The following is a 27,583-nucleotide window of genomic DNA, read 5'->3' as shown; positions in this document are numbered from 1 at the left end:
ATGCAGTATATTCACCGCTTGAGTTATTTATAAAAATGATAAAGGTAGAATACAAATAAAATATAAATTTCTATATGTTTAATGTCTTTAACCACATAAAAGAATTTGTGTAATTGAAGCTGACAAAAGACAGCTGTTTTCATGGTAATATTTGTATGGAACAGTCTAGTAGCCCAACATGGTAGTTATAGTATGGAAACAGTCTTCATCTTATACATTTCAATATTCTGCATTGATTACAAAGAAAATCAAAACAACGGACTGTGGATGGTAACAATCATATTTGAAATATGTAAAGGTGATATTTAGCAAGGCTTCGTTGCAATTTCTTTTTTAAAAAATACTCATTGCAATTTCTTTTTTAAAAAATACTCTTCTTATTTATGTTTCTTTTACACAGAAATGGCAAAATGCTGACCTTAATGGGAAATTCAAGCTTCCAATGAAAAATGAATTTATTCCTACTAATTTTGAAATTGTATCTTTGGAGAAGGATACACCACAGTACCCAACTCTAATTAAGGTATATATGGCTTCCGTAGTTAATAATAGTGAACGTGATTTTACACTAGAGCTTTACAGGCTAGTTCTAAAGTGAATCATCAGCTTCATTCATATTCATTATATTTTTAAAGTTGAATTTCTAATGTAATTTTGAAATTTAGTTCAGATCAAATTGAACAATCCTGTTGTACACTGCAGACAGCCAGTTTGGTCTAGTGATAATGGTACTGAAATAGGAGCAGGGAACTTGCTGCCTTAGTCATGAAGTCCATCTGGGCCATTTGGGTCTGTCATTGCTTCTCAGCCCCAAGAGGTAGTGACCAACCATTTCTGAAAATCTTCCCCCAAAATTTGCAGGGATTTGTCCATGTAATTGCCAGATACAACATATACATTTATTTTATTTATTTATTTTATTAGACTTATATACCGCCCTTTTCCCGTAGGGCTCAGGGCGGTTCACAAGGTTTTTAAAAAACAATACACAAGTTACAAAAATTAAAAACAATTAAAATGATTACACTAACCTTGAACTAAAAACCCCAATTACAATTAAAATACAATTAAAACCCCAGTTAATACTCTCAGTCCAGGCCAGAAAGCTCGAAGAGCCAGGTCTTCAGGTCCCAGCGGAATGAGCGAAGGTCAGGGGCAGTCCTAAGCTCTACAGGCAGCTGGTTCCAAAGGGCCGGCACACCCACAGAGAAGACCCTCCCCCTGGGTATTGTTCGCTGGCAATCTTTTACCGGCGGTACCCTGAGAAGACCCTCCCTGTGGGAGCGCACAGGACGAAGGGAGCTTGATGCCGGCAGAAGGTGTTCCCTCAGATATCCCGGACCCAAGCCATTTAGGGCTTTATAGGTCATCACCAGCACCTTGAATCTCACCCGGAGGGCAACCGGAAGCCAATGCAGCTCGCGGAGTAGAGGTGTTACATGGGAGTATCGGGAAACCCCCATCACAACCTGCGCGGCTGCATTCTGCACCAGCTGGAGCCTCCGAGTGGTCCTCAAGGGCAGCCCCATGTAGAGAACGTTGCAGTAGTCCAATTGGGAGGTCACAAGCGCATGAGTGACTGCGCAGGGCATCTCGGTCCAGGTAGGGCTGCAACTGGCGCACCGGGCGAACCTAAGCAAAAGCCCCCCTGGTCACGGCTCCTATATGGTCTTCAAAACTGAGCCGCATACATGCATATATAAAATTATTATTATTATTATTAATAATTTTATTTGTATACCGCCCTTCTCCCGAAGGACTCAGGGCAGTGAACAGGGCAGTACATATATTAAAAAAAACAAGATACAAAAATTAAAAATGATTAAACAAAATGCCCATGAATAAGTTAAAACACATTAAAAAGTAGGTTAAAACAGATTAGTAAAACCCAACCCCATCCCATCAGGCCAGGCCAGCTTGTTCGAAAAGGTAGGTTTTGAGATCGCGCCGGAAGGAGCGGAGGTCAGGCGCCATCCGGAGCTCGACCAGAAGATGGTTCCATAAATCCGGCGCGCCCACAGAGAACGCCCTCCCCCTGGGGGCCACTAGTCGACATTCTTTGACCGGTGGCACCCTGAGGAGGCCCTCTCTGTGGGAGCGTACTGGGCGGAGGGAAGTTGACGCCGGCCGCAGGTGCTCCCCAAGGTATTCCGGACCCATGCCATGTAGGGCTTTGTAGCTCATTACCAACACCTTGAATCTCACCCGGAAGACAACTGGAAGCCAATGCAGCTCGCGGAGCAGAGGTGTAACATGGGAGTGTCGGGAAACTCCCAACACAACTCTCGCGGCTGCATTCTGTACCAGCTGGAGCCTCCGAGTGGTCTTCAAGGGTAGCCCCATGTAGAGAGCGTTGCAGTAGTCCAGACGAGAGGTCACGAGGGCGTGAGTGACCGTACGTAAGGCATCCCGGTCTAGATAGGGCCGCAACTGGCGCACCAGGCGAACCTGGGCGAAGGCCCCCCCTAGTCACAGCTACTATATGGTCTTCTCTATCTCTGTGCCTGTGTGTACATCTATCTATCTGTATCTATGGGTTGTGTGTCTTTTCATGCATATAAAACAAACGTATGTTTTAAAAAATAGGGGGTTTTTTTTGTTTAAAAGTAAAACTTCCATAATGCTACTTGAATCCATACTGAAATTATATGGTGAAACGACAGAAAACAGTCAATCTAACAACGTTTTGAAAGAAAAAGAGGCATCTTAATTTTTTATACAGTTAATTTTTTATACAGGACGCTGAGCTTGTCGATCAGAAGGTCGGCAGTTTGGCGGGTCGAATCCCGAGTGCTGCGTAACAGAGTGAGCGCCTGTTACTCGTCCCAGCTTCTGCCCACCTAGCAGTTCGAAAGCATGTAAAAATGCAAGTAGAAAAATAGGGACCACTACGGTGGGAAGGTAACAGCGTTCCGTGCGCCTTTGGTGTCTAGTCATGCCGGCCACATGACCACGGAGACGTCCTCGGACAAACGCTGGCTCTTCGGCTATGAAACAGAGATGAGCACCGGCCCCTAGAGTCGGAAACGACTAGCACGCATGTGCAGGGGAACCTTTACCTTTTACCTTAGTTGGGTTTAAAATGGTATGCTATAAATGGGCATTCGTATTAAGTGGCATTTGGCTGATTTTTTAGTGTTAATAAATATTCCACTTTAAATAGTGCTACATATAAAGTTCAAATGATAAGAAGTGTGCAATTTCCCTTTTTAAATAGCAATTTACCTCAATATAACGTGAATCAAATCTTTAGTAAATAAACTCTAACCTTACCTAAGATTCACCTATTGTTATTCCAACTAGTCTTCCTTCTCTCCCTGTTTTCCTTCTCAAAATTATGGTTGGTGGAACAATCATATTCCATACTGTTCCTGTAGATCTTAAGATCTGACTTTTTTCTATGTAGATACAAATATTATGGACAATGTAATCATACGTGCCGGAATATTTACTAGTTGGACACATAAGGCACTCCAATCAAAAATATGTATATCTTGAATGCTACTAGCAATAATTCACACACATACATTCTCCTGCAGGGAGGAACAAGTTAATCTATTAAACCCTGAAAAAGCCAGGACATTTTGCCTTTTTGAAAATTCAGGAGCATGAGTGTTGAGTTATCTCTGGAGAAATGCTGTTCCGGAGACAGAGAATAGCTGCTGAGGAGTCCTAGTCCATTGAATTTGAAGATGTCATTCCACAAGAGACCTAGAGACAGTCCTCTCTTTCTGACCTTAGTGGATGGGCATAAATCATTGAGAGTAAGGTGTTACATGAATGAACCAGTTAATAGAGCCTTGGTGGAGCAGTGGGCTAATGCCTCCTTAAGTAACACCAGCTGCCTGCAATTAGTGCAGGTTCGCATCCCACCAGGCTCAAGGTTGACTCAGCCTTCCATCCTTCCAAGGTAGGTAAAATGAGGACCCAGATTGTTGGGGGCAATTAAGCTGACTTTGTAATAATGCCACTTGGGGTGTGTGTGAAAGCCCTAACAGGCATATACATAGAATGAAGGCTACTGCTAAGCTTGTAAGCCGCCCTGAGTCTTCGGAGAAGGGCGGGTTATAAATGGAATTTTTTTTAAAAAATGCACATAAACTGCTTTTGCTTCTGCATTCTGAATGTTCTAAGTAGTCTTCAAGGGCTTCTTCACCTGATAACAGTACACTGCTGTAATCCACTACAAAGGAACAATACAAAGATACCGTACTGATAAATTCCTCCATATTCTCATTAATACCTTTGCTCTGTAACATCGTGCACTAAAATTGGGTAGTATGAGAAAAGGCGTTTTGCTCGAGTCTTATTGGACTTATTTACAGTAGGTTATCTAGATTGAGCTCTGTCTATTTAACAAATATTCAACATTAAAATAATGAAAATAGAGGCTTTTGATGGAAAATGTTCTTTTTCTTAAATGCAGGATACAGCTATGTGCAAACTGTGGTTCAAGCAAGATGACAAATTTTTCCTTCCTAAAGCTTGTCTCAACTTCGAATTTTTCAGGTAGGCAAACGTGTTTATCTTTACATTTGTTCATATTGATTATGGTATATATATATGTTAAGTATTTGTCAAGGCTTTTTGAATGCACCATATATATATATTTAGTAAGTAGAATTTATGTAATTTGGAACACCTATGAAATTGCTTTCTTTGTATAACCAAAATGGCCTATCCATTCCTTCTGCCTCAAATCAGCATTTGATATGTGCAGCCTTGGCCTAATTTTGTGCAGTGTTTCCCAGAGGATGAAAACATGATCCAGGAGCTTTTACTTGAAAGCAGAGGTCTGAATTCAGACCTCTCTATTCTGCTCTCCTTTCCCCTTGAAACAAATCCCAGTAAGTAGTACCTAGATAGAGCTTTTCTACGTAGGAAAAATTCATCTTGGATATGTGCACTTGAACTTGCTAGATAGGATGTATCTTTTGTTAGATTTCTTAACAACAGGACAGATCTATAGCCATTGTGATTGCTGCCTTCATTTGATTTATTGTTTAGAATTTTTTCACTTTCAGAGAGTATTCAGTAGATTTTTTTCAAGGTGTCTTAATTAATTACTGAACAATGACATCTTGATTGACCTTATTATGATGTAAGAACATTAATTTACAAATTAATGGTGTAAGAATTTTATTGTCATGATAGCAGTTCTTTTTCCAGAAGAGTAATGCTTCTTTCACATACATACGTACACACACATACACATATATTTATTAAAGAGGAATACTATGAAGCTGGTGGATTTGTCAGAGTATTGGAATAATTAATAATTCCAGTTGGTTTATGACTGGTGCATAGAGGGGAGGAATAGTGCAGAAATTCTAACTTACATTGCCCACCCCAATATGTAAATTGAAACACAATTTTGCACTTTTTTCTTGATCTTTTCTGCTAAACTGTTTACATTAGGGAAAAGTTTACATAAAATGCATTCCAGGTGGAAAAACATATTGTGATAGAAAAAATTTCATACAACAAATGCACATGTTAAAAAGATAACTTGACAAAATCAGTAAAATAATGTTGAAAAAATGAACACAGTTGAGCTTTAGATTTGAGCAATCATTTTTCAGAGAGAAGAAAATCTATTTTTGTGTTCCGTTATATAGTCTTTGGAAATAGGAGATTTTGTGGTACTTCAAAAATTGCATGTTGCTTGCAAGAAATTTGCTTGTTCACCGGTAAAAAATGATACAATATTTAGAAAGTCTCTTTGAATGTCCAGTTACACCTGTGTATCTACATTGGCTACTGTTTTTTTGAAATTACCTCCTTCCAGTGAACCTTGTTGTATCTCCCTGCTGGGTGAGCTTGAATTGTTTTACAATGCCCAACACATAGACGTAGCAAATCAATCTTCCAATACGTTGCCTCATGTATATAGTGATTGAATACTGTGTTCAGAATTTGGTAATATAAGCTTACCTTGTCTCCCAGGAAAACTCAGAAAAATTATTAAGGTTCAAAACAAGTTGATATTGCCCATTTTAAAGACCTTTGCTTTTGAAGAAATATAGGAAAGAAATCTGGATGATTTAACATCCTGAAATGGTATTTTCTGTATTACAGAATATTGTTTTTCTAGTGAGACATAAAACAGAAATAAGAAACTATTCCTTAAACTGAGAGTTGGTTTTTGCTGAGTAATCTTTTTATTGTTTGCAACAATTATGGTTTTACAAAAGGAAGAAAAATGTGAAGATTATGAGAACCGCAGTAGTTTAAATGAGAATAGACTAGATAAGAAAGAGAAAATTGGACTGAGGAGCAGCTTATATAAAAGTGAATACATGTATTTGTATATTTATACAGTATAATCAATTTGTCCACAATATCTGGCAACCCACTCACATTTACAGCTGCTTGTAATGTCCTATGGTCAGGCAACCTGGCTTGCAACTTTGGCAAAAAACACCCATTCAGGAGAATGAGTTATGATTACATGATTACTTATGATTACATCATTCACTTATGACTGCTTTAAAAATGGTCATAAAATTGAGTCCAATCATGTGGATGCCTTGACTTTCAGTAATCACAACTTACCACCAAAATTCTGGTTCCAATTGTGGTTATAAGTCATGATTTCTATATGAACTGTAGTGCAGGAATGGGTCGGATGAAAAATGTACTAAAAGATGGGATGGTTGCAACTTTAACTGGAACATGAACAAAGAATATCATTGCTTAATACAGATAATTTTTACTTACAACCATTAGTTTAATGACAGTTCAAAGTTACCAAGGCCTCGAAAAATTGATTTACAACCTATCTTCGCACTTAAAACTGTTGCACTACCCATAGTCATAGGATTGCAATTTAGGCACTTGGGAACACCACCTCATATTTACAGTCAGTTGCAGCATCCTGCAGTCACATAGTTACAATTTGCAGTCTTCCCAGCTGATTTCTGATGGAAAATGTCAATTGGAGAAGCTGTCTCGTAATGACCACTTGTTCGTTTGTTTGTATCCTGCCTTTAAATAATTCAAGGTGACAAACATATCCAATATACCTTCCTCTTCTTATTTTCCCCACAACAACAATCCTATTAGGGAAGTTAAGTTGAGAGAGAATGACTGCCCCAGATTCATCCAGCTGGCAACAAATAGGGTAAAAATGTTTGTAAAATTGGATTCAGTCATGTCATGACTTGCTTTATTACTGCAGTGACTTACAATAAAAATCCCATCCCCAATTGTGGTAGTAAGTTGAGTACTACCTGTATATTAGTACATGGTAATCATCAAATTGTCATCATATGGTTGCAAAACCCACAAAGCTACTGTGTATTCACTCTACTGAGTTTTTCCCCTGTTCCATTGATATGACATGTTTAAAGGTAGGTGTGTCTTCTTTCCAAGGGTTATCTGTGTTTGTGATTGTAAGTTTTCTCTCTCTTGACCTTCCATCCTGAGCATCAACATCTTGTTGACTTCCATATATTGAACCATTGAACAAGAACTTATCTGCTGTTAGGGAAAGGAACTTTTTTTAATTTAATCAATCAATCATATTAATACAAAACTTTAAAGAACTGCTGTGGGATTTCAGATTGCCTACATCAACTAATGTGTAATCTGCCTATGTTCATTTAGTTAGGAATAGTAAAGCTCCACATTTATTAAACCTACATTTGGTCTTTTTTAAAGCAGCTAATTAGATATAATAAGGGGACGCAGTGGGCCAGTGGTTAAGATCTGGGCTTGTCGATGGGTAATTCAAGACGCAAATACCACATGATGAGGTGAGCTCCTGTTCCTGCCCCAGTTCCTGCCAACCTAACAGTTTGAAAGCATGCCAGTGCAGGTAAATAGTGTTACAACTTCAGTGGCAGTGTTACAATGTTTCATGCACCTTGGCATATAGTCATGCTGGCTACATGATCATGGAAATATCTTCAGACAACACTGGCTCCCTCGGCTAAGAAACATTGTTCCCTAGAGTCGGACACGACTGGGCAGAGCAAATCTTTACCTAATTAATTATAATACAGATTTAGTAAATGTGAATAGCCTTCGATCACAATAAATTATTCAAAAACCTAGGGGTACTTCTTCTGGTTTAGAATGCTTGTCTAGTCCAATTTCCAAATGTGTATAGATAAAAAAAAATGCTTACCAAAACAACGATCAGATAAAGGAGTCGGAGTCTGGGCCAAGAAAGTAACTGGCATCAAGTGATGAAGGGAGAAGCACATTCAGACCTGCAAGATTCTTTCTCTATTCCTGTTACAATAAAGGCATTGATTTCTTAGTCTGGACTACCCTAGGGGGTGACAGTTGAGGATAAGTGTTTAATTGAGTGCATGTTCTATCATTTACTTAGTGCATAATAGCAGTAAGTTTGAGAAACACAGCTGTAACACTCTTCAAATTTTTCTGAAAGTAAGTAGAAGAGGATTAGCTTTTATTAAACGCAGATAGAATAGTTTGTCCGTTAGACTTTTATGAGTGAGGCAATGATTTTCAGGGCAATTCCATTTTTCTTAAAAATGAAAATAGATAAATGATTTGAAATGTTTCAAAATGTTAAAATGCTACAACATTTTAAATTTGCAGCATTACCAGCCCTCAGTTATGAAATTGTGCGTCTTGTTTCTTTCATTTCTGATAAATTATTCTGTAAAATTTTTATAACAATTTCAATATAATAACTTTGTATTCTCTTAACTGCTACATATGCAAATAAGAAGTAGAAGTTAGACATTCCTGTACAATAAACTGCTTCATTTCACATCAAGTTAATGCTATTTAGAAGTATTACTGCTTGAAACATGGCTTGAGTCTTTGAGTTGTCTTTGTCTTAATACTATCTGTGCAGATTATCTTATCTCCCTGGATATTGCAAAAATATATTAGAAACTTTTTAAGTACTGTAGATGAACAAAAAACCATATCTTGTATGCTTAAAGTAGAAGATGATTGCATTTTAGTAATAAAATTCCACAAGTATTTTTCTTACACTCTGAATCCAGTTCATTGAGATTTTATTGATATGATATATAAATGTGTATTTATACTTCCTTCTGCAAACATGAGTGTAGAACAACCAATTTAAAAACAGCAGTTAAATAATAAGCTGCTAAAGTAGCTTTTAAAAGCTAGATTTAGAAAAGCCGATTAATAACTTTTATAAAATTTGCAAAATGTTGGTAATTGTAACTACACACACACACACACTGAAAATAAGAACTGGTATTATATATTTTTTTGCCTCCAAAAGAGGCACTAGATTTTATTTTTGGGGGAACCCTTTTACCTCAGGACCGTTGCAGCCATGCCTCCTGTGGCTGCTTGTGACTGCTCGCAACAGGAGGCTACGTGTCACGTTACCCCGGTGCCACCACTTGCAGCAGGCCACATGACATATTGTGTTGTGGCATGCATCAGCAGTGGCACCAGCACACAATAGGCCATGTGGCATCCTGCCATGAGTGGAAGCATCAGCGCAGTGTGCCACATGACATCCTGCCGCGAGCAGTAGCACTGGCGCCATGTGCCACATGGCTTCCCACAAGTGGCTGCTAACAACCAGAAGGAGTGGGGCAGTGGCCATGCAGGCTCCTGATGGACAGGGCTGCTGGTGCCACTGCCGCAAAATGAGGCAGATGTTGAGGTGTGGGAGTGCTGGCTGCAGGGGTCCTGATGTAAGCGGGTGCAGGGCACGTGAGGCAGCTCCACCCCCCATCCCCACCCTAGCTTTTTTACTTGTGCACCTCGCTCCACCTCGTAAAACCAGACAGTGGGACGGAGTGGGCGGGATCTTAATTAGGGCTTATTTGGGGGGTAGGGCTTACATTAGGTGCACACGGAAAAATCAAACTAGGGCTTATTTTCAGGATAGGTCTTATTTTGGGGAAAACACTGTAGATGGGTGGTGTATACATTTAATAAATACATAAATGATAACTTAAAAATGCTGTCCACAGTTAAAAACTTAGAAAAATTCAGCAAATTTGCTGACCATCCTAACAAAATAGTTCATTGGATAACAAAAAATTGTAACATGAAACTGCACAACACCAATCATTTCTTACATGGGAGAGATCTTAAGCTTTCAGGAATTGAACCTTTGAAGTCAGATCAACAGTTTGATTTGAGATTGGATGAATAATTAGCACATAATGCATCTCTTTCAACATTGCAACAGGGATATTTCAAAGGAAGTACAGTTTCTGGAACAGATTCTATTCTAAGTACTTGACCAGCGTCACCTCCATCTTGTCTGTTTATAATCTCGGATTGTTTTATCCACATTCAAGTTCAGGGATATCATTTGCTTCCTTAGTATTGAATGACAAAAAGCTGTAGAGTCTTATTGCTCTATTAGTGATTCTGTTTTCCAAAATCTAAAATGATTTAATTGTTTCATGTAGCTAATAAAAAGTGTAGAAAATAAAACAGATATTGTAGTTTCAAATAAGTATTTAACAAACAACATCTTTTGGATATGACCAAATTCAGTATATTACAAAAAATAGCAAAAAAAATACCATGATCAGTGGTAGTAAAAATATATTATTAGCTGAAAATCTACCGTAATCTGAAATGTGTTCAGAACAGATGAAAGTTCAGTGTCACCTTTATACATCGAGTGTAGCAATGTTACTAATACTCCATTTTTATATTTTTCTATTCATGTGTTGTCTTGATGGTACTCATAACAGGAAGTGTCAAAAAATTTTTAACATTGTACCTTGAGATCCAGTATCGAGGTCTATAGAATTGGTATTATTTATATCACATATTTACTTTTAACATTTTCTTCCAGCCCATTTGCTTACGTGGATCCCTTACATTGTAACATGGCTTATTTGTACCTTGAACTACTCAAAGACTCCCTCAACGAGTATGCATATGCAGCAGAACTAGCTGACTTGAACTATGCTCTCCAAAATACCATCTATGGGATGTATGTAAGTACCAACATCAAGAAGACTTTTTAAGAGTCTTAAATTTACTTCCATGAATCAAGAAACAATTTGATTTGCTGGAAGCATTTTTAAAATGATATTCCCAATTGAAGATCTAATTTTAAAGTTCCTTTTTCAACCTTGATTTCTAATTTCTCATAATTTGAATTTTACATGAAATATTCTTAGTCTTCAAGATTCCCATTCATATTCAGATTTTTCATTTCATTTTATATCATTCATTAAAATAATGAAATTAAATGAAATTTAGCCCAAATTGGAGTTCAATTTCTACTTCTTTCTTCCAGAAGTTAAATCATTAATCTTAATGAGGAAACAAAATCCTTATTTTACATTTGTATTTTATTCCCAGAAATATTGGTTATGAGGCTGCATATACATACTCTTCAGTCATGTTTCTTCATCCATTATCATGTCACGAAGTATCAAAGCATCCTTTTTTCTTTTTGTTAGTCGCTACCTTTATATTGACCCTCTCCATTGCAACATGACATACCTGTTAATGAGGTTGTTGAAGGATGATTTAAAAGAGTATACATATGCAGCACGCCTCTCAGGTTTGAGCTATTTCATTGCATCAGGAATGAATGCAATACTTGTAAGTAAGATGGAAACAAGTGAGATGGCTTGAGAGCTATGCACTTGGAATATGCTTGCTTTTTCAATATTTTTTTGCATAACAGTTACCAGTTCTGTGTTCTCTTGCACCTTTCTCTTGTCTGAAAGTGTCTGGACAAAGATGCTTCATCAGCTATGATTGGAGTGCTTTTTGTGACCATATAGTGCTTTGTAATACATTTCTTTATGCATCTTTATGTATTTAACATCCTGGAAAGTATTACTTTGACTTTTTTTAGACTATTAGTCTTTTAGATACTTTACGCTAAAAATAAACAAGAATGTCCTGTGATGTTAGTCTAATATGTTTATTGAGGCATGAGCTTTTGCAGGATAGAATCTACTTTGTTAAAACGCTGACTGAACTAAATACCACTAACTGCATTATTGGCTATAGAAAAAATGCTTGAGTATTATAAATTGAGCTTATTTGTTGATACAAATAACGATTTCTTACATGTCATCAGTTCCTGAGATTTTTGGTCAAATATAAAATATCTGTTTTAATATTTTAGTTGTCACTTTGAAAGAGTTTAAAAATCATTGTTCGGAAAAAAAATGGTTCAAAAGAAGTGTGTATTGTATAAATGTTGTATAATATGGAGTATTATAAAATAGAGTTAAAAATGGGTTCTTGGTGCTCTTTGACTTTGGTTATTTTCTTGCAGACATTTTCTTACCAGGCTAGGAAGCAGTACAAAGAAGAATAAAGTATTCTGGCTGTTTGTAACTTGCTGGGGTGTGTGATTTTTTCTTTGATGGTTGGTTTCTTGCATGTTGGTTGCTAGACGGCATGTGTTCTAGGCTGTTTGTGTTTATTGAAGGCTGATATGCCTGAATACTTAGCTTCTAAGGTTATTAAAGAATAATCAAGGTGGAAGCATCCACCACAGGTAGGGCAAGATACAATATACTGTATATAAACAGCCAGCAAACCTACCTTCCATTGGTGATGATCCCTAGCCTGACAATGAAATATTTGCAAGGAAAAAAAACCCTCAGCACCAAAAAAACTAATAATTTAACTTTGATCTATAATAGTCTCTTGTGTTATAAATAAAATACAATTTAAACTTGAAATGCTGTACCTAGTAAGGCAACCTGCATTCTAAACTATTTTGCTTCAGCAACGTTACTGTACCTTATATTTTTGGATCACTGGGATCAACAAAGATAACATTGGTTCTTAATTCATCTACTATGACATTTTTATTTTTCTTGTATCATAAATATTCATTTTAAAGTGTTATATTCGGAGACTGGAGCTTTGTTCTATTAAAAGGTGTACTTCAGTTTTTATGCTTAATTATTTCTGTATTACAATATAAGTGGATGTCCAACTTACTAGAAGAATGAAACATCCATTCTTCACTTATGTATGCAAACATTTCTTTATTCAGTGTGAGGAATAATGATAGTATAGATTATTAATATAGCTTTAAATGACACTGTTAAAACAGTTATATGGTTTGCAATTAACCACTTTATGAAGTACTGTAGTTTAGTAATCTGTCATATTCATGAATTAAATATTCTGATACTCTGCTTTACCTTATTAAGAACCTTGTGAAGTGTTCTATGTTAGAAAACATTGAGTGGAAAGTTTTTCCCCCATATTTTGCTGTAATAAGGTCTTAAAGTACTTCTAGTCTTTATTTGAAGGGAAATAGCTAAATTTGTTTACTCTTTCCTCAGTTGTAGTTTTTAAAAAATACTAAATCCCAAAAACTATAAAGAATCCCACACACAGACACTAACCAGTATGGATACTACCACATTACACTTTGCTTTGTAACATGGTACAATCTATTTTCCATTGTAATCTAAACCCCACTATGTTTACGTCGACTAAGTTCAGAGAAAGAAAGAAATCATTATAATGTCATATATGTCAGAGGTCCCCAATCTGTGGGCTACAGACCACTAGTGGGCTCCAAGGGGTTTGCAATGTGCGTGCGTGCATCCTCACTTGCGCAAGCAGTGGGCGAGCGCACGCACACGTGCTCCATTTGTGTGAGCAGCAAGCACGCATGCACATCGCTTGTGCAAATAGAGTTGCGTGAGCGCTTGCCAGCCGCTTGCACAAAGCATCCCTTCCCTCCGCCGGTCCACAAAGCCAGAAATGTTGGGGAACTCTGATATATGTAATATCGTGCAATTAAAGATTAAACTGGATTTCTATTGATTTGAAGGAGAGAATTTCCCCATGCTTGGTGGCACCTATTGCTTTCATTGGAGATCTTGTCTTTTAATGGATGGAAGGCCTAGCTAAAGTATACAACCACTTACGTATTCTTTTTGTATAGCTTTCTGTAAAAGGTTATAATGACAAGCAACATATTCTGCTGAAGAAGATTATTGAGAAAATGGCTACCTTCGAGATTGATGAAAAGCGATTTGAAATTATCAAGGAGGTGGTAAGCCATCTGAAAAGTTTGATCCTGTTAGAATTGAGAAACACCCTTTCTGTGAAGAAAGAAAAAAAGGAAAGTTGTTAAACATGAATTCTATTTCTGTACCATATAAATGAATATTTGTAGAAAAGGGCAGGATGGTGGGCACCATGCGTAGCTCTAAACTTAAGTTAAAATCCTGTACACTTAGTAGGGAGTGATCTTTACTAATCAGTAACTTATTTCTGAGTTGATAATATAAACTGTGATCCTTAAGCCTTCAGTTTGCAAAAGGCTAGGAATCCATGGTAGGAATAAAATGTTCATCATTCCTTTTATTAGAGATAGATTTTTTCACTCATGGCAGTGTCTTCCTGATTCCCCTTTTAACCATTGAAAATGTTCTGTGATGCTTTTGCTTTTACTCTGATTCAGAGAGTGGGGAAAGACTGGAAAATAATGTATTCATTTGCCATTCCCCAGACTCCAGCCTGTGCAAGTACTTGCTTACAATTATTGAGCCCCAGTATTAAATGCTAGCCTTTGTGCAATTTTATAGGCTGTTTTATTAACCAATCTCACTTCCTGATTTCAGGTCTTCTATATTTTATTTGAATGCTTATTCTGAGTATAAAAGTGATTAGATCAGTGAGGTTTCTTGAAAAGCTACATTATTTTGCCTTGGCTTTTGTTTTACTTCCATAGTATATGCGATCACTTAACAACTTTCGAGCTGAACAGCCACATGAGCATGCAATGTATTACCTTCAGCTCTTAATGACAGAAGTTGCCTGGACCAAAAATGAATTAAAAGAAGCTTTAGACGGTAAGTTTTTGCCAAATCTAAATTGCATGTTTTCTGTGTTACTTGGTTTTCTATGTTAATTTGGTTTACTTTAAAGGAAGTATGCCCAAAGGTCGCATGGATTGTTGTGAGGATCAGCAATTGTTGTGATTGTTGTAAGGAAGTTGAAACAAATATAGAGAAATTTCTGTTTTTCCGTTACTGTGACAGTAAGTGTATAGAAATCAATTTATGAATTTCGGCAAACAATACAAGCTTTGAAATTAATTTTGGACATTGGTGTCCATTTGTTTTTTAACTATTATTTAAATACAGTTTTTCTTTACAACTGAGATTGAGTATAGCTGTCGCCTTAGTATGTATAGGAAAAAAAGTATAGAATCTACATGATAGACATGATTTACAAAATGTGACAATCTTTTTTTGCTAGCTCATCCCATATTCATCTTAGAATTAGAAGCTTTGTGAGTTATAGTTTTATGATGAAGAAGGACAGGATTTCCTTAATAAAAGAGTTTTCCTTTCTTACCTCTACCTAGCTTGTGTTTGGTTTTGGTTTCCTATCTTTCACACTATGCTTGTCTATAATAGTAAGAAGTTGGTTAATCTGGATTATGTGTATAGGGTTTTTTTTTAAAGTTTATTGATGGCTAATTACTTCAGGTAAATTGTAGTTAGAAGTCTAACATAAAACAGGTTCTATCAAAACATGTGAAAAGATTGGATTTAAAATGCATATCCCACTGAATGGATTGCAGTATAGTAAACAGCATCTAGATAGAAGTGTATATGATTGGTTGCACAGTCAGCCAGGTGTTTAGACTGGATTTGGCATTTTTGTCTACTTACTGAGTCCTTCCCAGGGACCTGGAATAGGAAGATTTTGTTTAATAATATTAAAGATATGGTCTCAGGATGTAAGCTGTTCTAAGTAAAGCTGCCTTTTGCAATTGTATGATGGAGATTTTGTCAATGCTGATTGTGCTCAAGTGGTACTCTACTTGTTTTAAGATTGCACCATAGGCATATATTAGTATTATTATTACTATTGTAGTCTATTTGGTACCACTCAAGGCAGCATACATAATACTCTGGCCTTCTATTTTCCCCACAAGAACCTAGTCTGATGAGTTGGGCTGAATGAGAATGACTGGACCTAAAGTCACCCAGATGACCTTCATGCTTGAGGAAGCAATAGAACCCAGGATCTCTAGATTCCCAGTCTAGTACCTTAACCTCTACACCAAATGTTTGTCTGGATCTCTCTGAAAGAGAGACAGATGCAAAGGTGTGTAGATGTATACCTATGTAGGCACGAATGTGCCAGAATTAAAGGTAATAGCTGTAACATGGCATTCTTCAGTTTCGTGCCTTCTAGTCACATTAGACCACCATTCTGATAATTCTCAATTCTGGCACTTGATATCCAACATAAATGAGATACACTAAGATTTGGAAAGATACTTGTAGCATACACATGTTTGCTAAAAATATAATATCAGAATAACCATCATTTTAAATCATTGTTACAAAGATGTCAGGGCAGTTACATACCTTTCAGGAGTGCTGATGTCAATGCTGTAACATTGGATGTTCCTGCTCTGACAACCAATGGAAATTGCAGCCATTTTTAATTTGCTTTTAACATGCTTTTATTTCTGTTTAGAAATTAAGTGTTGAAGGCGGGATGGGGTGAACGCTTGAGCTCAGCTAGCCATAATAACAATGCAGCTCCGTGGGAACAAACAACGTTTTGGCAGGCTGGGGAGAGAGCCTGCACTCTTGGCTAATTGGAGAATGTGATTTATGACTGCTTTGTGGGAGTGGGACTTGCAGTTTGTTACTTTGTATCTCGGGGAAGGGAATCTAGTTTTGGGTTCAACTATGTAGTGCCCATACTTTGTTTCCTCAATAAAAGGTTCTTAAAGGAAGAATTCTTGCCTTGAACTTCTTTAATGGGTTTCATCTGTCGGAACCATGACAACTATATTCTTTAGTCAGTAACAGCTTGAACTTTGTCTTCGACTATCATGTGAATGACTAATTTTGAAGATGGATGTATGTTTAGTTTGATTGTACTGAAAGCTGTCTTTTTCGCCTTTTTCATATTGAAATCTGGGTCAAACCAGATATGAATTCTGAGTAAGGCATACTGTGGGCACAGAAAGGTAGAGTTGGAACAATTCCCAAACATGAATATTTGTGAAGAAAACACTCGCTATCTTTTGTTGATTATTATATTTTTTTCTTTCTACTTACAGCTAAGAAATACATTGTATCTTAAGATAAATGCATTTTTTTCTTGCTCCTTCAAATGGAAAATGCATTTGATTTTAAATATCTACATATCTATTTTAGATGTCACTCTTCCTCGCCTCAAGGCCTTTATTTCACAACTGTTGTCACGGTTACATATTGAAGCACTTCTCCATGGCAATATAACAAAACAGGTTGGTTTTGATGTGCTTTTAATGGATATTTATTACCATTTTCCCCCAAATCTTAGCTTTTTGTTTTAATCTTAAATAATATCCTTATTGGTGTATTATGTGTAGTTCCTTAATGTTCAATATTGCAATATTAATAACAGTAAATTTATTATATCAATAAATTGGAGGATAGTTATATAGTATTGGCACAAGGTACATATTTTGTAAAATGGGCATTATATGTTTCATGCTGAGGATAGCTAATTTCAGTTATTTTTGTGTTGCATCTTACATATGCTTTCATCTTCTAGGACAATTTGGATATGCAATAATTAGCTTTTCTAATATTTTTGCAAAATCCATTCATTTGGATTGACGCTTATTACATTTAATAGGATACATTTCCAAATAAACATACAATTGAGATGTGAGATGTTTCATCTCTTTTATAATAAAATTGTAATGTCAGACTATTCATCATTTCTCAGATTGATGCTTTATAATCTTAGCATGCATCGTATTATATCATCTTCATTTTATTTTGTAATTTTTTTAAGACCTTGTTTCTCTTTTAAATACTTTTGATTCTGAATTTGTTTAGCCATTTTGTTGTTAGCCTTTCTGCATAGTAAAATAAAAGATATTTTTTATATTCATCTATTTGTATTACACTGTCCCATTCACCTGAAGCAAACTGGATCCAGGCATGAGACTTAAGCATGCCAGCACCCTAGGGAAATGTTAATTCAAATAAATCTGCGAAGTGCTATGTGCACAAAACTGGGGGAAACAGAGTAGTATAAAATGCAAATCAAGGAGGGTGAGGCAGGAATACATTGGCAGATTTATCATAAATGAAAAGGATGATAAAACATTTTCATCTTAAATATTAAGAAACTGAGAACAGAATTTAAACATGCAATGAATGTATGTAAATGTTTTTAAGCTTTTTATATTTTAAATATAATGCAAATATATGCAGGAATTCTCCCTTTCATTTCTGAATGCTGAGTAGCATTCATATGCATGGCTTCCACTTTCAGACTTAATATTTGCAAGGGAGCATCTCCTTTCTCATTCCTAATTTTGCTGTTGCAGTCAAATTTGTTACCCTTCTACTTTTGTCAGAGAGATGAAGAATGATCATGCAATGAATAAAATCTGCAATGAATTTCTTCTTTTACAGGCTGCGTTAGGAATTATGCAAATGGTTGAAGATACACTCATTGAGCATGCTCATACAAAACCTCTGCTTCCCAGCCAGCTAGTAAGATATAGGGAAGTACAGCTGCCTGATAGTAAGTGGTTTAGTTTCTCAGCTATAAAGTGCTTCATTTCAAATTTCACAGTGCATCAACTGTAGCTTGCAGCAAAGGTCAATTATGCCTCCAGCTATTTTTGTTTTTCAAAATTTATTTAATTTCAAGGTCGTACTGCAAATATGTGAGAATACCATGATTTGCTTCCTTGAAAAAAAACTCCAATCATGAGATTTATCTCTTTCACTGTGATATAAGAGGGGAATGATATTGGTACCATCCAGCTCACTTAAACTGATAGTGGTATATACTGTAGTAGGGAGTCATATTCATTTTGATGATGTGCAGATTGAAACTGCTGTATACCTAGAGCAGGGGAAGGCAACCTTGGCTCTTTTATGACTCGTGGACTTCAACTCCCATGCTGGCTCAGGAATTCTGGGAGTTGAAGTCCACAAATCATAAAAGAACCAAGGTTGCCTACCCCTGACCTAGAGCTTCCTTGGCATTTGGAATGTTTGTGCATCTGTTCAATCAATACTACTGAAAGTGCTATGGTTGTGTGCTTTTATTCCACACATAAAATACAGGAGCATTTTTTATCTGGCATCTTTAGGTGTGTTTAGACCACTGATGCTAGAATTGCAATCAGTCTGGCTTTTCCTCTGGGAATTCTAAAACTGATTATATATTTAGACGATGCCAGGTTGCACAAAACAAATAAGCATGTTGGGTTTGCATATTTATATTAAATAATATTCTTTAGTGATGTACTTTACTAGTCTACACTAAATAGAATATAAGATTCTCCTTCAGTCTAAATTCCATTTGTTTTGCACACTCCTCATTTTTTCTTAGGAGGATGGTTCGTCTATCAACAGAGGAACGAAGTTCATAATAATTGTGGGATAGAAATATATTATCAAACAGATATGCAAAGCACTTCGGAGAATATGTTTTTGGAGCTCTTCTGTCAAATTATCTCAGAGCCTTGCTTTAATACTCTGCGCACTAAGGAACAACTAGGTGAGCTTTTGTTTATGTGTGTCTCTGTTAAGAGATCTCTATTATTATAAGGGACGCGGTGGCTCAGTGGGTTAGGACGCTGAGCTTGTCGATCAGAAGGTCGGTAGTTTGGCGGGTCGAATCCCGAGTGCCGTGTAACAGAGTGAGCGCCTGTTACTCGTCCCAGCTTCTGCCAACCTAGCAGTTCGAAAGCACGTAAAAATACAAGTAGAAAAATAGGGACCACTATGGTGGGAAGGTAACAGCGTTCCGTGCACCTTTGGCGTCTAGTCATGCCGGCCACATGACCACGGAGACGTCCTCGGACAAGCGCTGGCTCTTCGGCTTTGAAACGGAGATGAGCACCGGCCCCTAGAGTCAGAAACGACTAGCACGCATGTGCGGGGGAATCTTTACCTTTACCTTTTACCTATATATTATTATAAGCTAATTTACTGTTGCATTTTTTATTGAAAATTCTACCTATAGGACAACGGATGATTAAACAACAAATAATTGGTAATCGGCTATTTAGGGCTGTGTGGTTTATTTGCTTGGCTGATTTTGCTGCATTTGTATAACAATATCACAAAACACTAAATAAAATGTGATTGTAGTTCTCAATAAAACTGAAAGAAATGGTGTGAAGCAGATTGCAATAGATGCCTTTTTAATCAGATTCTCATATTGCGAGATTCATAGCAGTCTTGCAGTAGTTTACATTAAAAAAGTCACTTCAATGTACAGTAAAATATCCGTGATAAAGTAAAATTTATTTATATTCTGCCTTTATTATTTTTATTAAATAACTCAAGGTGACAAACACACTCAGTGTTCCTTCCTCCTCCTCCTATTTTACCCATAGCAACAATCATGTGAGGTGGGTCAGACTAAGAGAGAATGACTGGCTCAAAGACACCCAGCCGGCTTTCTTGCATAAGGCAAGACTAGCACTCACAATCTCCTGGCTTCGAAATAAAAATAAAACATACTAAAAGCATAATAATTGAACCTCAAATGATCTCTGGAAAAATTACAACTTTACCTTGACTAGAAGGGAACCAATTTGGATCTAAACAAATCTTTAGGGGCAACGTCTCGACAAACTAGGCAATGCCATTGAGAAGCTCTCATTCAAACCAAGATTTATCACTTATATCATATTTAATATCAGTATAACAGACTAACTAAATTTGAAGAATATTACAGCATATAACTCCAAAAGAGGGCTACACATGGAGGGGGAGATGAACATTTTCAGCAATGTAGAAAAACAGACCTCAAATCCTGCAGGTCTGAGCTCCGTTCCTGCAGCCTTCCAGAGCAGTTTCCTTCCACACATGGCAGGGAGCTTAACTCAGCAGGCAGCTCTTTTGCCTTGTTTGCTTAATGACCAAGGAGATCACTTAATGACTACCACCAGAAGTGCTGAGTTTGCGGTGGTTGAGTAAAGCAGCCCCATGGGTGTCTTGCTTAACAACTGCTTCCCTCAGTGATCAAAATTCTGGTCCTTGTAGTGCAGTGGTTCTCCTCTTTATTAATAAAGAGTCTTTAATGTAGCACCAAACATTAATTGCTTGAAATTACACAAATACCGGTTGTATCTAGTGGACAATCGTACCTGGCAAGGTGGGATGCAATGTGAAAGGTAGGGAGGGTGGGCCTTTCTCAAAAAATTAAACTGTATATAAGAAATCAGAAACTTGAATTACAAAAAGGTGTTTGTGGAAATACTTTATTTATTATTATATTTTTTTATCCTGCCTTTATTACTTTGTGAGTAAGTCAATGCAACAAACATACAAAATATTTCTTCTTCCTCCTATTTTCCTTCCACAATATTTATTTTTTAACATTAATTATAAGTCAGAAGATCCTCCTAGTATGAATGGTTATTCTGTAAAACAATCTAGAAGTGCCATATTGTTTTGCCTCCACACTTCTGCAGTAAATTTAGCTTGTCACAGTCAAACCACAGCCGATACTGATGCTGTGTGCTTCATTTAAAAAAAATACTCCTACCAATAATTATAGAATAAAATTTAAGATTATCAGTTCAGCTTACACATGTGCAGTCTCCTGGGTTGCCATCTCACTGGAAGCCCAGTTAACAATTTGATTTTAATAATTGTTTTAGAAAGTTATGCTAAAATTCAATGTTAAATTAAATTTTCAAGAAAAGAAATTAAAGCCTTTTTTCTCTTGAAAAAAAAAAAGAACGGCAAGAGATTATAACTGCTGATATGCTGACTTCTCCTCACCCCTAACCCCAGGTTACATTGTGTTCAGTGGTCCACGGAGGGCTAATGGTGTCCAAGGTCTGCGGTTCATCATCCAATCAGAAAAGCCCCCGCACTACTTAGAGAGCAGAGTGGAAGCCTTTTTAAAAACTATGGAGAAATCTATACAAGATATGCCTGAAGAAGCTTTCCACAAACATATCCAAGCTTTAGCAATTCGCCGTCTTGACAAACCAAAGAAACTATCTGCTGAGTGTGCAAAATATTGGGATGAAATCATTTCCCAGCAATATAACTTCGATAGAGGTAAGAAAAGCCTTGGTATAGAGCCTTGGTGGAGCAGTGGGCTAATGCCTCCTTAAGTAACACCAGCTGCCTGCAATTAGTGCAGGTTCACATCCCACCAGGCTCAAGGTTGACTCAGCCTTCCATCCTTCTGAGGTAGGTAAAATGAGGACCCAGATTGTTGGGGGCAATTAAGCTGACTTTGTAATAATGCTGCTGGGGTGTGTGTGAAAGCCCTAATAAGCAGGCATATACATAGAATGAAGGCTACTGCTAAGCTTGTAAGCCGCCCTGAGTCTTCGGAGAAGGGCGGGATATAAATGGAATTAAAAAAAAAAGCCAATTACCCTGAGCCAATTGGAAACAAGAATATTTGAGATTAACTGAAATCCCATCTTCCATGCTAATTCCTATTATACTTTTAAAATTAGTGATAGCCTCAACACTGGAATATTGCTTATTGGCATTTATAGACCTTTTTACCCTTTGAATGTTTTGTACAATTCTGAATTATTACAGAAATCATGCAAGAGAGGATGGTAAGGGGGCTAGAGCTTCTATACTACAATTGGGCCCTTTTTAGTATGGAATGAAGGGTAAAGAGAAGATGTAGGATGTAGATAATGTGGATAGACTGAAATATTACCAATAGAATACTTGTAGCTCAGGGCTTAACTGTGGAGTCCTTGGTGCTCTCTTGAGTTTAGTGGTTTTCTTGCAGATGTTTCATGTTTATTAAGTGCTAACTAGACTGAAGTGTTAAAGTGCAAGGTTATCCATTTAAAACATTAAATTCTCGGCCAGCAATTATGACAATGGGAGCCGAGTTGAATGATTTTAAAAGATTTGTTAGCCGTGGCTATGTATTGCACACATCAAACTTGCATATTTTGTGCATATTAAATTTATTAACTTTGTTGTCCAGATAACATTGAAGTGGGATATCTCAAAACTCTTACTAAGGATGATATAGTGCAGTTCTATAAGGTAAGTTGATCCAGGTTCTGGTTAAATTATTATTAAAAGACATATTTGTAATACTAAGAATCCTATGGATGAATTATTAAAATGGCATGCAAATTCTTCTATGTACTCCACATAACAGAATATTAACAGTTACTTCATTGAGTCTCATCATTATATAAAGGAAACATGCAATATAAAATGGCTTGTAAACAGATATACAGGAGACATCCAATACGAAACAATTCCACACTTGTAGTGATCCAATAATTGCCATTCAAATGTTCATAGATAAGTTAATGGATAAGGTTCTTAATAAATGCTTTAAGTACAGCTCCTTCCAAGAGCTTTAGCAACCTAGGAAGATTCTAGTAAAAGGTCAACTATTCAGCAAAGAAATGAATATTGGATGACATAATGTGTTGGCATATTCAGAATGCATTTTCTAAAGAAAGATTTGACAGAATGATTTGATTTGAAGATGGCATGGAAATTATTTTTACTTTGCTTGTTCATTTTTGTGATTTGCAGAGGTTGCTATAGTATCTATCCTGTGAAAATAAAAATAGTAGTTACAAATGTGCTAATTAATTGTAGGTTAATGTTCTAAACAGAATCTTTTTGTAGAACATTGTTATTCAGTTATGTTACTGGACCTCTGGTTATGTAATTTATAGAGGGATTGCTGTTAATAGGAGCTTGCAATTTTTCTTTCTTGCCTTAGGAATAGAGAAAACTTGCAATAATTGCTTTAAATTATGAATGCTTATTTCATTTGTAGTGCTGACAACACGTGAAGATACCGACTACTATTGATTCTAGTAGACTTTCAATTTTCAGAGAATTAAAAAAAGTAATAATTAGAATGTGTGTTTACTTAGATTATCTGATTGGAGTTGTGGATAATTCTGATTTACTCCTTTCGCAGCTAAATCACTCCGTGAAGCTTTTGATGAGCTGCAAGCTAGATTTACTTTTTACCATGTGTTCAGTACTTTTCCTAAGCATTGGTACATGTTTTTGGAAGAAAACTCAGAAGAATTATTAGTTCTTATAACATTTAGTCTTGTAGCTCATTTGCTAACTTTGTTTTGAATTTCATCTGTACTGAAGAAAGTAGGAAGGATTGGCCTTAGTTTGTCTGGAAAAATAAAACTACATCATGAGAGGCTGTCTGAGTCCTACTTACAGACCAGAACCCCACCATTAGCAGTAGAATTTCTAAATTTCTTTCTGCAGCAATTTCCATAGGAAGACATAATATGTCATGGAGCCATGATATAATGAAGCATCTTCACTCTGTTATGTTATTGTATTCTTATTTTATCTTATGTTTTACATTGTCATTTTATTCATCCTCTAAAGTCTAATTTTTTAATTTTCTGTATTACTATTATACTGCTTTAATTGTATTTAGTTATTGTTTCTTTTTCTTTTTTTACCTGGCTGGTCGTTGACCATAGGTAAATAAATTTGATTTGATTTAGCATTAATATTTCTCAAAACTCCTCTGCTCCAGGGTGTAGTTTGTTCAGCTCGGGAAAATTTGCATGACTTCTTCCCATTGCAAAGATGGAAAGTTTTTATTGGAATAATTAACCCTGATTTATTTACATGTAGGAAATGTTGGCAGTAGATGCCCAAAGAAGGCACAAAATATCGGTCCATGTACTAGCAAGGGAAATGAATTCCTGTAAGTACCAAATGCATGTATTTCCTCACAAATAACCTTTTGTAATCAAATTCCAAAGTGAATTTCTACAAAGGTAGAGCTGGAAACTGCATGTTCAAGTTGGCCCATAAAGATGGTTGTACTGCAGAGCAAACACACTGTCCTGTGACCTTTGGTGGATGAATAGAAATATATTCATTAATTTACATGTGTGACACTTAAATTATAAAGATAATATTGAAGCAACCAAATGCATTAAAATACACCACTCACTACCCATTTATGTACATGGAAATAATTATAAGATGAAAGTAGAAGCCATATTTTGTAGAATTGGTACTGCCCAAGCTGTGATCTGTTGTAACAAAGTTCGTTGCTATTAGTGGTGAACGCTGTGGAGTGCACAACTTTCTGTAGAGGTCAGGATAGGAAACACCAGTGATTCGACAGTACTATTGCAGAGTGCTCATGGTAAGATGTGAAATTACATTGGTATAAATCCACTGGGCATAGCATTTTTGTGAATTGTGAGTTGCTAGCTGGAAACAGTTTTCTTGAAGTTTCCAGCTCCACATTTGTAGAAATTCAGCCTGGAATTTGATTACAAAATCCTTTCCTTACGTTTTGCCACAATCTGTTCATAATTCAAAACTAGAAACAGCTGAGGGAATATCCAAGTACCCGTTTTGTCAACAGTATCCTGTTAACCACAGGTTTAGTAATAAAAGACTTGTGGTAAAAAAATGTAACTTTAACCAATAATTGACAATACCTATCCACACTCTAGTGTCTACCTTTTCACTCCTACTTCTATGTGGAGTGCGATATTAGGAGTACACCAAGAATCTGGAACAGCTTCATTAGACATTTGGATTGAACCACCTCAAATTTAGCAAAAGTGATGCATGGCATTAGCTGTAGAGGAGTTATGCTTTGGCTTCAAATAACATTAGAACTGCTGTATTCTACATCTATGAAATAGAACAGGGGTGTCAAACTCAATTTCATTGAGGGCCACATCAGCATTGCAGTTGCCCTCAGGGGGCCGGGTGGGTATGGCCAGGGTGGGCGTGGCCTACTGGGTGGGTGTGGCTAGAGTACATATGGCCTACTGGGTGGGCGTGGCCAGCTCTACATCGTTGGCATCAAGGGTGCCTATGGGGGCCTGGGCAGGAGTGGGACAGATCTGAGGGTCTCTGGCAGGAGAAGGTTCTCTGGGCCAGGGCCAAGGCAGTGGGGGCCATTCCCTCACTGTTTCCAAGATGGCTTCGCGGGCCACATGAAACCACTTCGCGGGCCAGATCCGGCCCCCGGGCCTTGTGTTTGACATGTCTGAAATAGAAGATAAATTTGGGGGCAATTTTAATGAAGCATGAATATTAGGAACTTCCTATAAACTGGAAGACAACACCGAACTATTTGAAGCAGTTCAGGATTTGCTCAGTGCCCTTTAATGTTTATAGCTATTTGGACATGTAGCAATTATTTTACACATAATACAATACACACAGACAGACACACAGACAGACACACACACACGCACACATTGTTTAAAACAAGAAACAAGGATCACCAAGACTTAAAAAATTATTAAAACTGAGTTTTCGTCAGCACCTGCTGACATCATCAGAGTATAAGCTAGGATTGGGAAGCATGTTCCTATAGTCTCTTTGAGGCCAGTAGTTTGGCTAATAAGCATGTAACAGGTCTATTCCGCTCCCGCCCTCCTGCAATCAATTGCTTCGGTCCTGTCTCCGTCAAGCACACTGACATCTGTTTGATTTCAGGCGCTCTGCCTCTCTCCACTCGCCCCTCCCATCAGGAACGTACATCCTGCCATGAGCAATCCTCTCGCTACTTGATTAACCCTTTCACACTTGCTGTTGCTGATATAGTCTGCCACTCGCCCCTAGTGCCAGCCTCGTCGCTTAATTTGTAAGTCTTGGTGATCCTTGTTTCTAGTTTTAAACGTATATACCCCAGTCTCATATTTTTAGGACTAATTTAGGCGTGTGTGCGTTTGTGTCTGCATGCATACACACACACACATATTATTTGTATAATTATATGATATAATTGCAATACTTTTATTTGTATAATTATATGATATAATTGCAATACTTTTATCAACTAATTTTAGAAGATGCTATTTCTCCTTAGCTAGATGTATAATTGTTGAATAAATGGAACAGTAATACAGCCTTGTTTGTCCCCTTTTGAAAGATGTTCTGCTATATTACACATTGCCCTCAGACACTTGCATATGAGTTTAAGCAGGCAACCATCCTTGGTGGCTGTTATTTTGATAAAAATCTGCAAATTTCCAAGCAATAGAAGGAAGCAATGCATATCTTTTTAGTATATGTTATGGAGTTCTTTATTAGTCTTTAAAATATTTATAATTATTATTATTATTAAATAGGTCCTGTTGTAGGAGAGTTTCCAAGCCAAAATGATATAAGTCTAACACCAGCACCACCACTGCCACAGGTAAAAAAAAAGAGAGGATATTTTCATACCTATTTCTAAAAGAGCAGTGCCCAAAATGCCATCGGGTTTGTGCAGTTCTAAGTAATGTTTGAATTATTAAATAGTTGCATTTATCTGAAGTGCTAATAAGTTAATGATTAAGATTTTGCAATCCAGACTTCATCAATATGTGAAACAGGAATTATGAGATGTCAAGTTGGGTTCAGAGGAAACAGGGCAGCCAAGATGATATAATTCATCACCAGAGGATTCTGGAAAAGGCAAGAGAATTCCAAAAGAACACCTATTTTTAGTTGATGGATTATGTAGAGCATGGGCGTCAAACTGCCGGCCCACGGGCCGGATGTGTCACGACGAAACCGCACCCACCCCAAAGCTCCGATACATCATGTGACATCACGTGACGTCGTGAGTTTGACATGTCTGATATCGAGGCTTTTGATTACATAGACTACCACAAAGTGCGCCATGCCAAGTG

The 27,583-nt window shown here is 37.0% G+C and overlaps 1 protein-coding gene across 3 annotated transcripts in view; it reads left to right on the top strand.

The window, feature by feature from the left end:
- IDE (insulin degrading enzyme) overlaps positions 1–27,583 on the top strand; it is an 80,697-nt gene that overhangs the window by 46,636 nt on the left and 6,478 nt on the right. For 2 of the 3 annotated variants that reach the window (XM_083363216.1, XM_083363217.1), the window contains exons 13-24: positions 401–523; positions 4,427–4,509; positions 10,784–10,928; positions 13,871–13,981; positions 14,663–14,783; positions 17,121–17,212; positions 18,378–18,489; positions 19,309–19,476; positions 21,729–22,001; positions 22,906–22,967; positions 24,564–24,636; positions 27,038–27,105. In XM_083363216.1, the coding sequence (XP_083219342.1) occupies positions 401–523; positions 4,427–4,509; positions 10,784–10,928; positions 13,871–13,981; positions 14,663–14,783; positions 17,121–17,212; positions 18,378–18,489; positions 19,309–19,476; positions 21,729–22,001; positions 22,906–22,967; positions 24,564–24,636; positions 27,038–27,105 (1,431 nt within the window). Of the gene's footprint in view, positions 1–400; positions 524–4,426; positions 4,510–10,783; positions 10,929–11,399; positions 11,545–13,870; positions 13,982–14,662; positions 14,784–17,120; positions 17,213–18,377; positions 18,490–19,308; positions 19,477–21,728; positions 22,002–22,905; positions 22,968–24,563; positions 24,637–27,037; positions 27,106–27,583 lie in introns of all 3 variants that reach the window. The other variant, XM_083363218.1, reaches the window with a different exon arrangement.

Source organism: Vipera ursinii, assembly GCF_947247035.1.
Source record: "Vipera ursinii genome assembly, chromosome: 5".
Lineage (NCBI taxonomy): Eukaryota > Metazoa > Chordata > Lepidosauria > Squamata > Viperidae > Vipera > Vipera ursinii.
The sequence above is the reverse complement of the archived record's forward strand: the minus strand, read 5'-3'. Positions and strand labels throughout refer to the sequence as shown.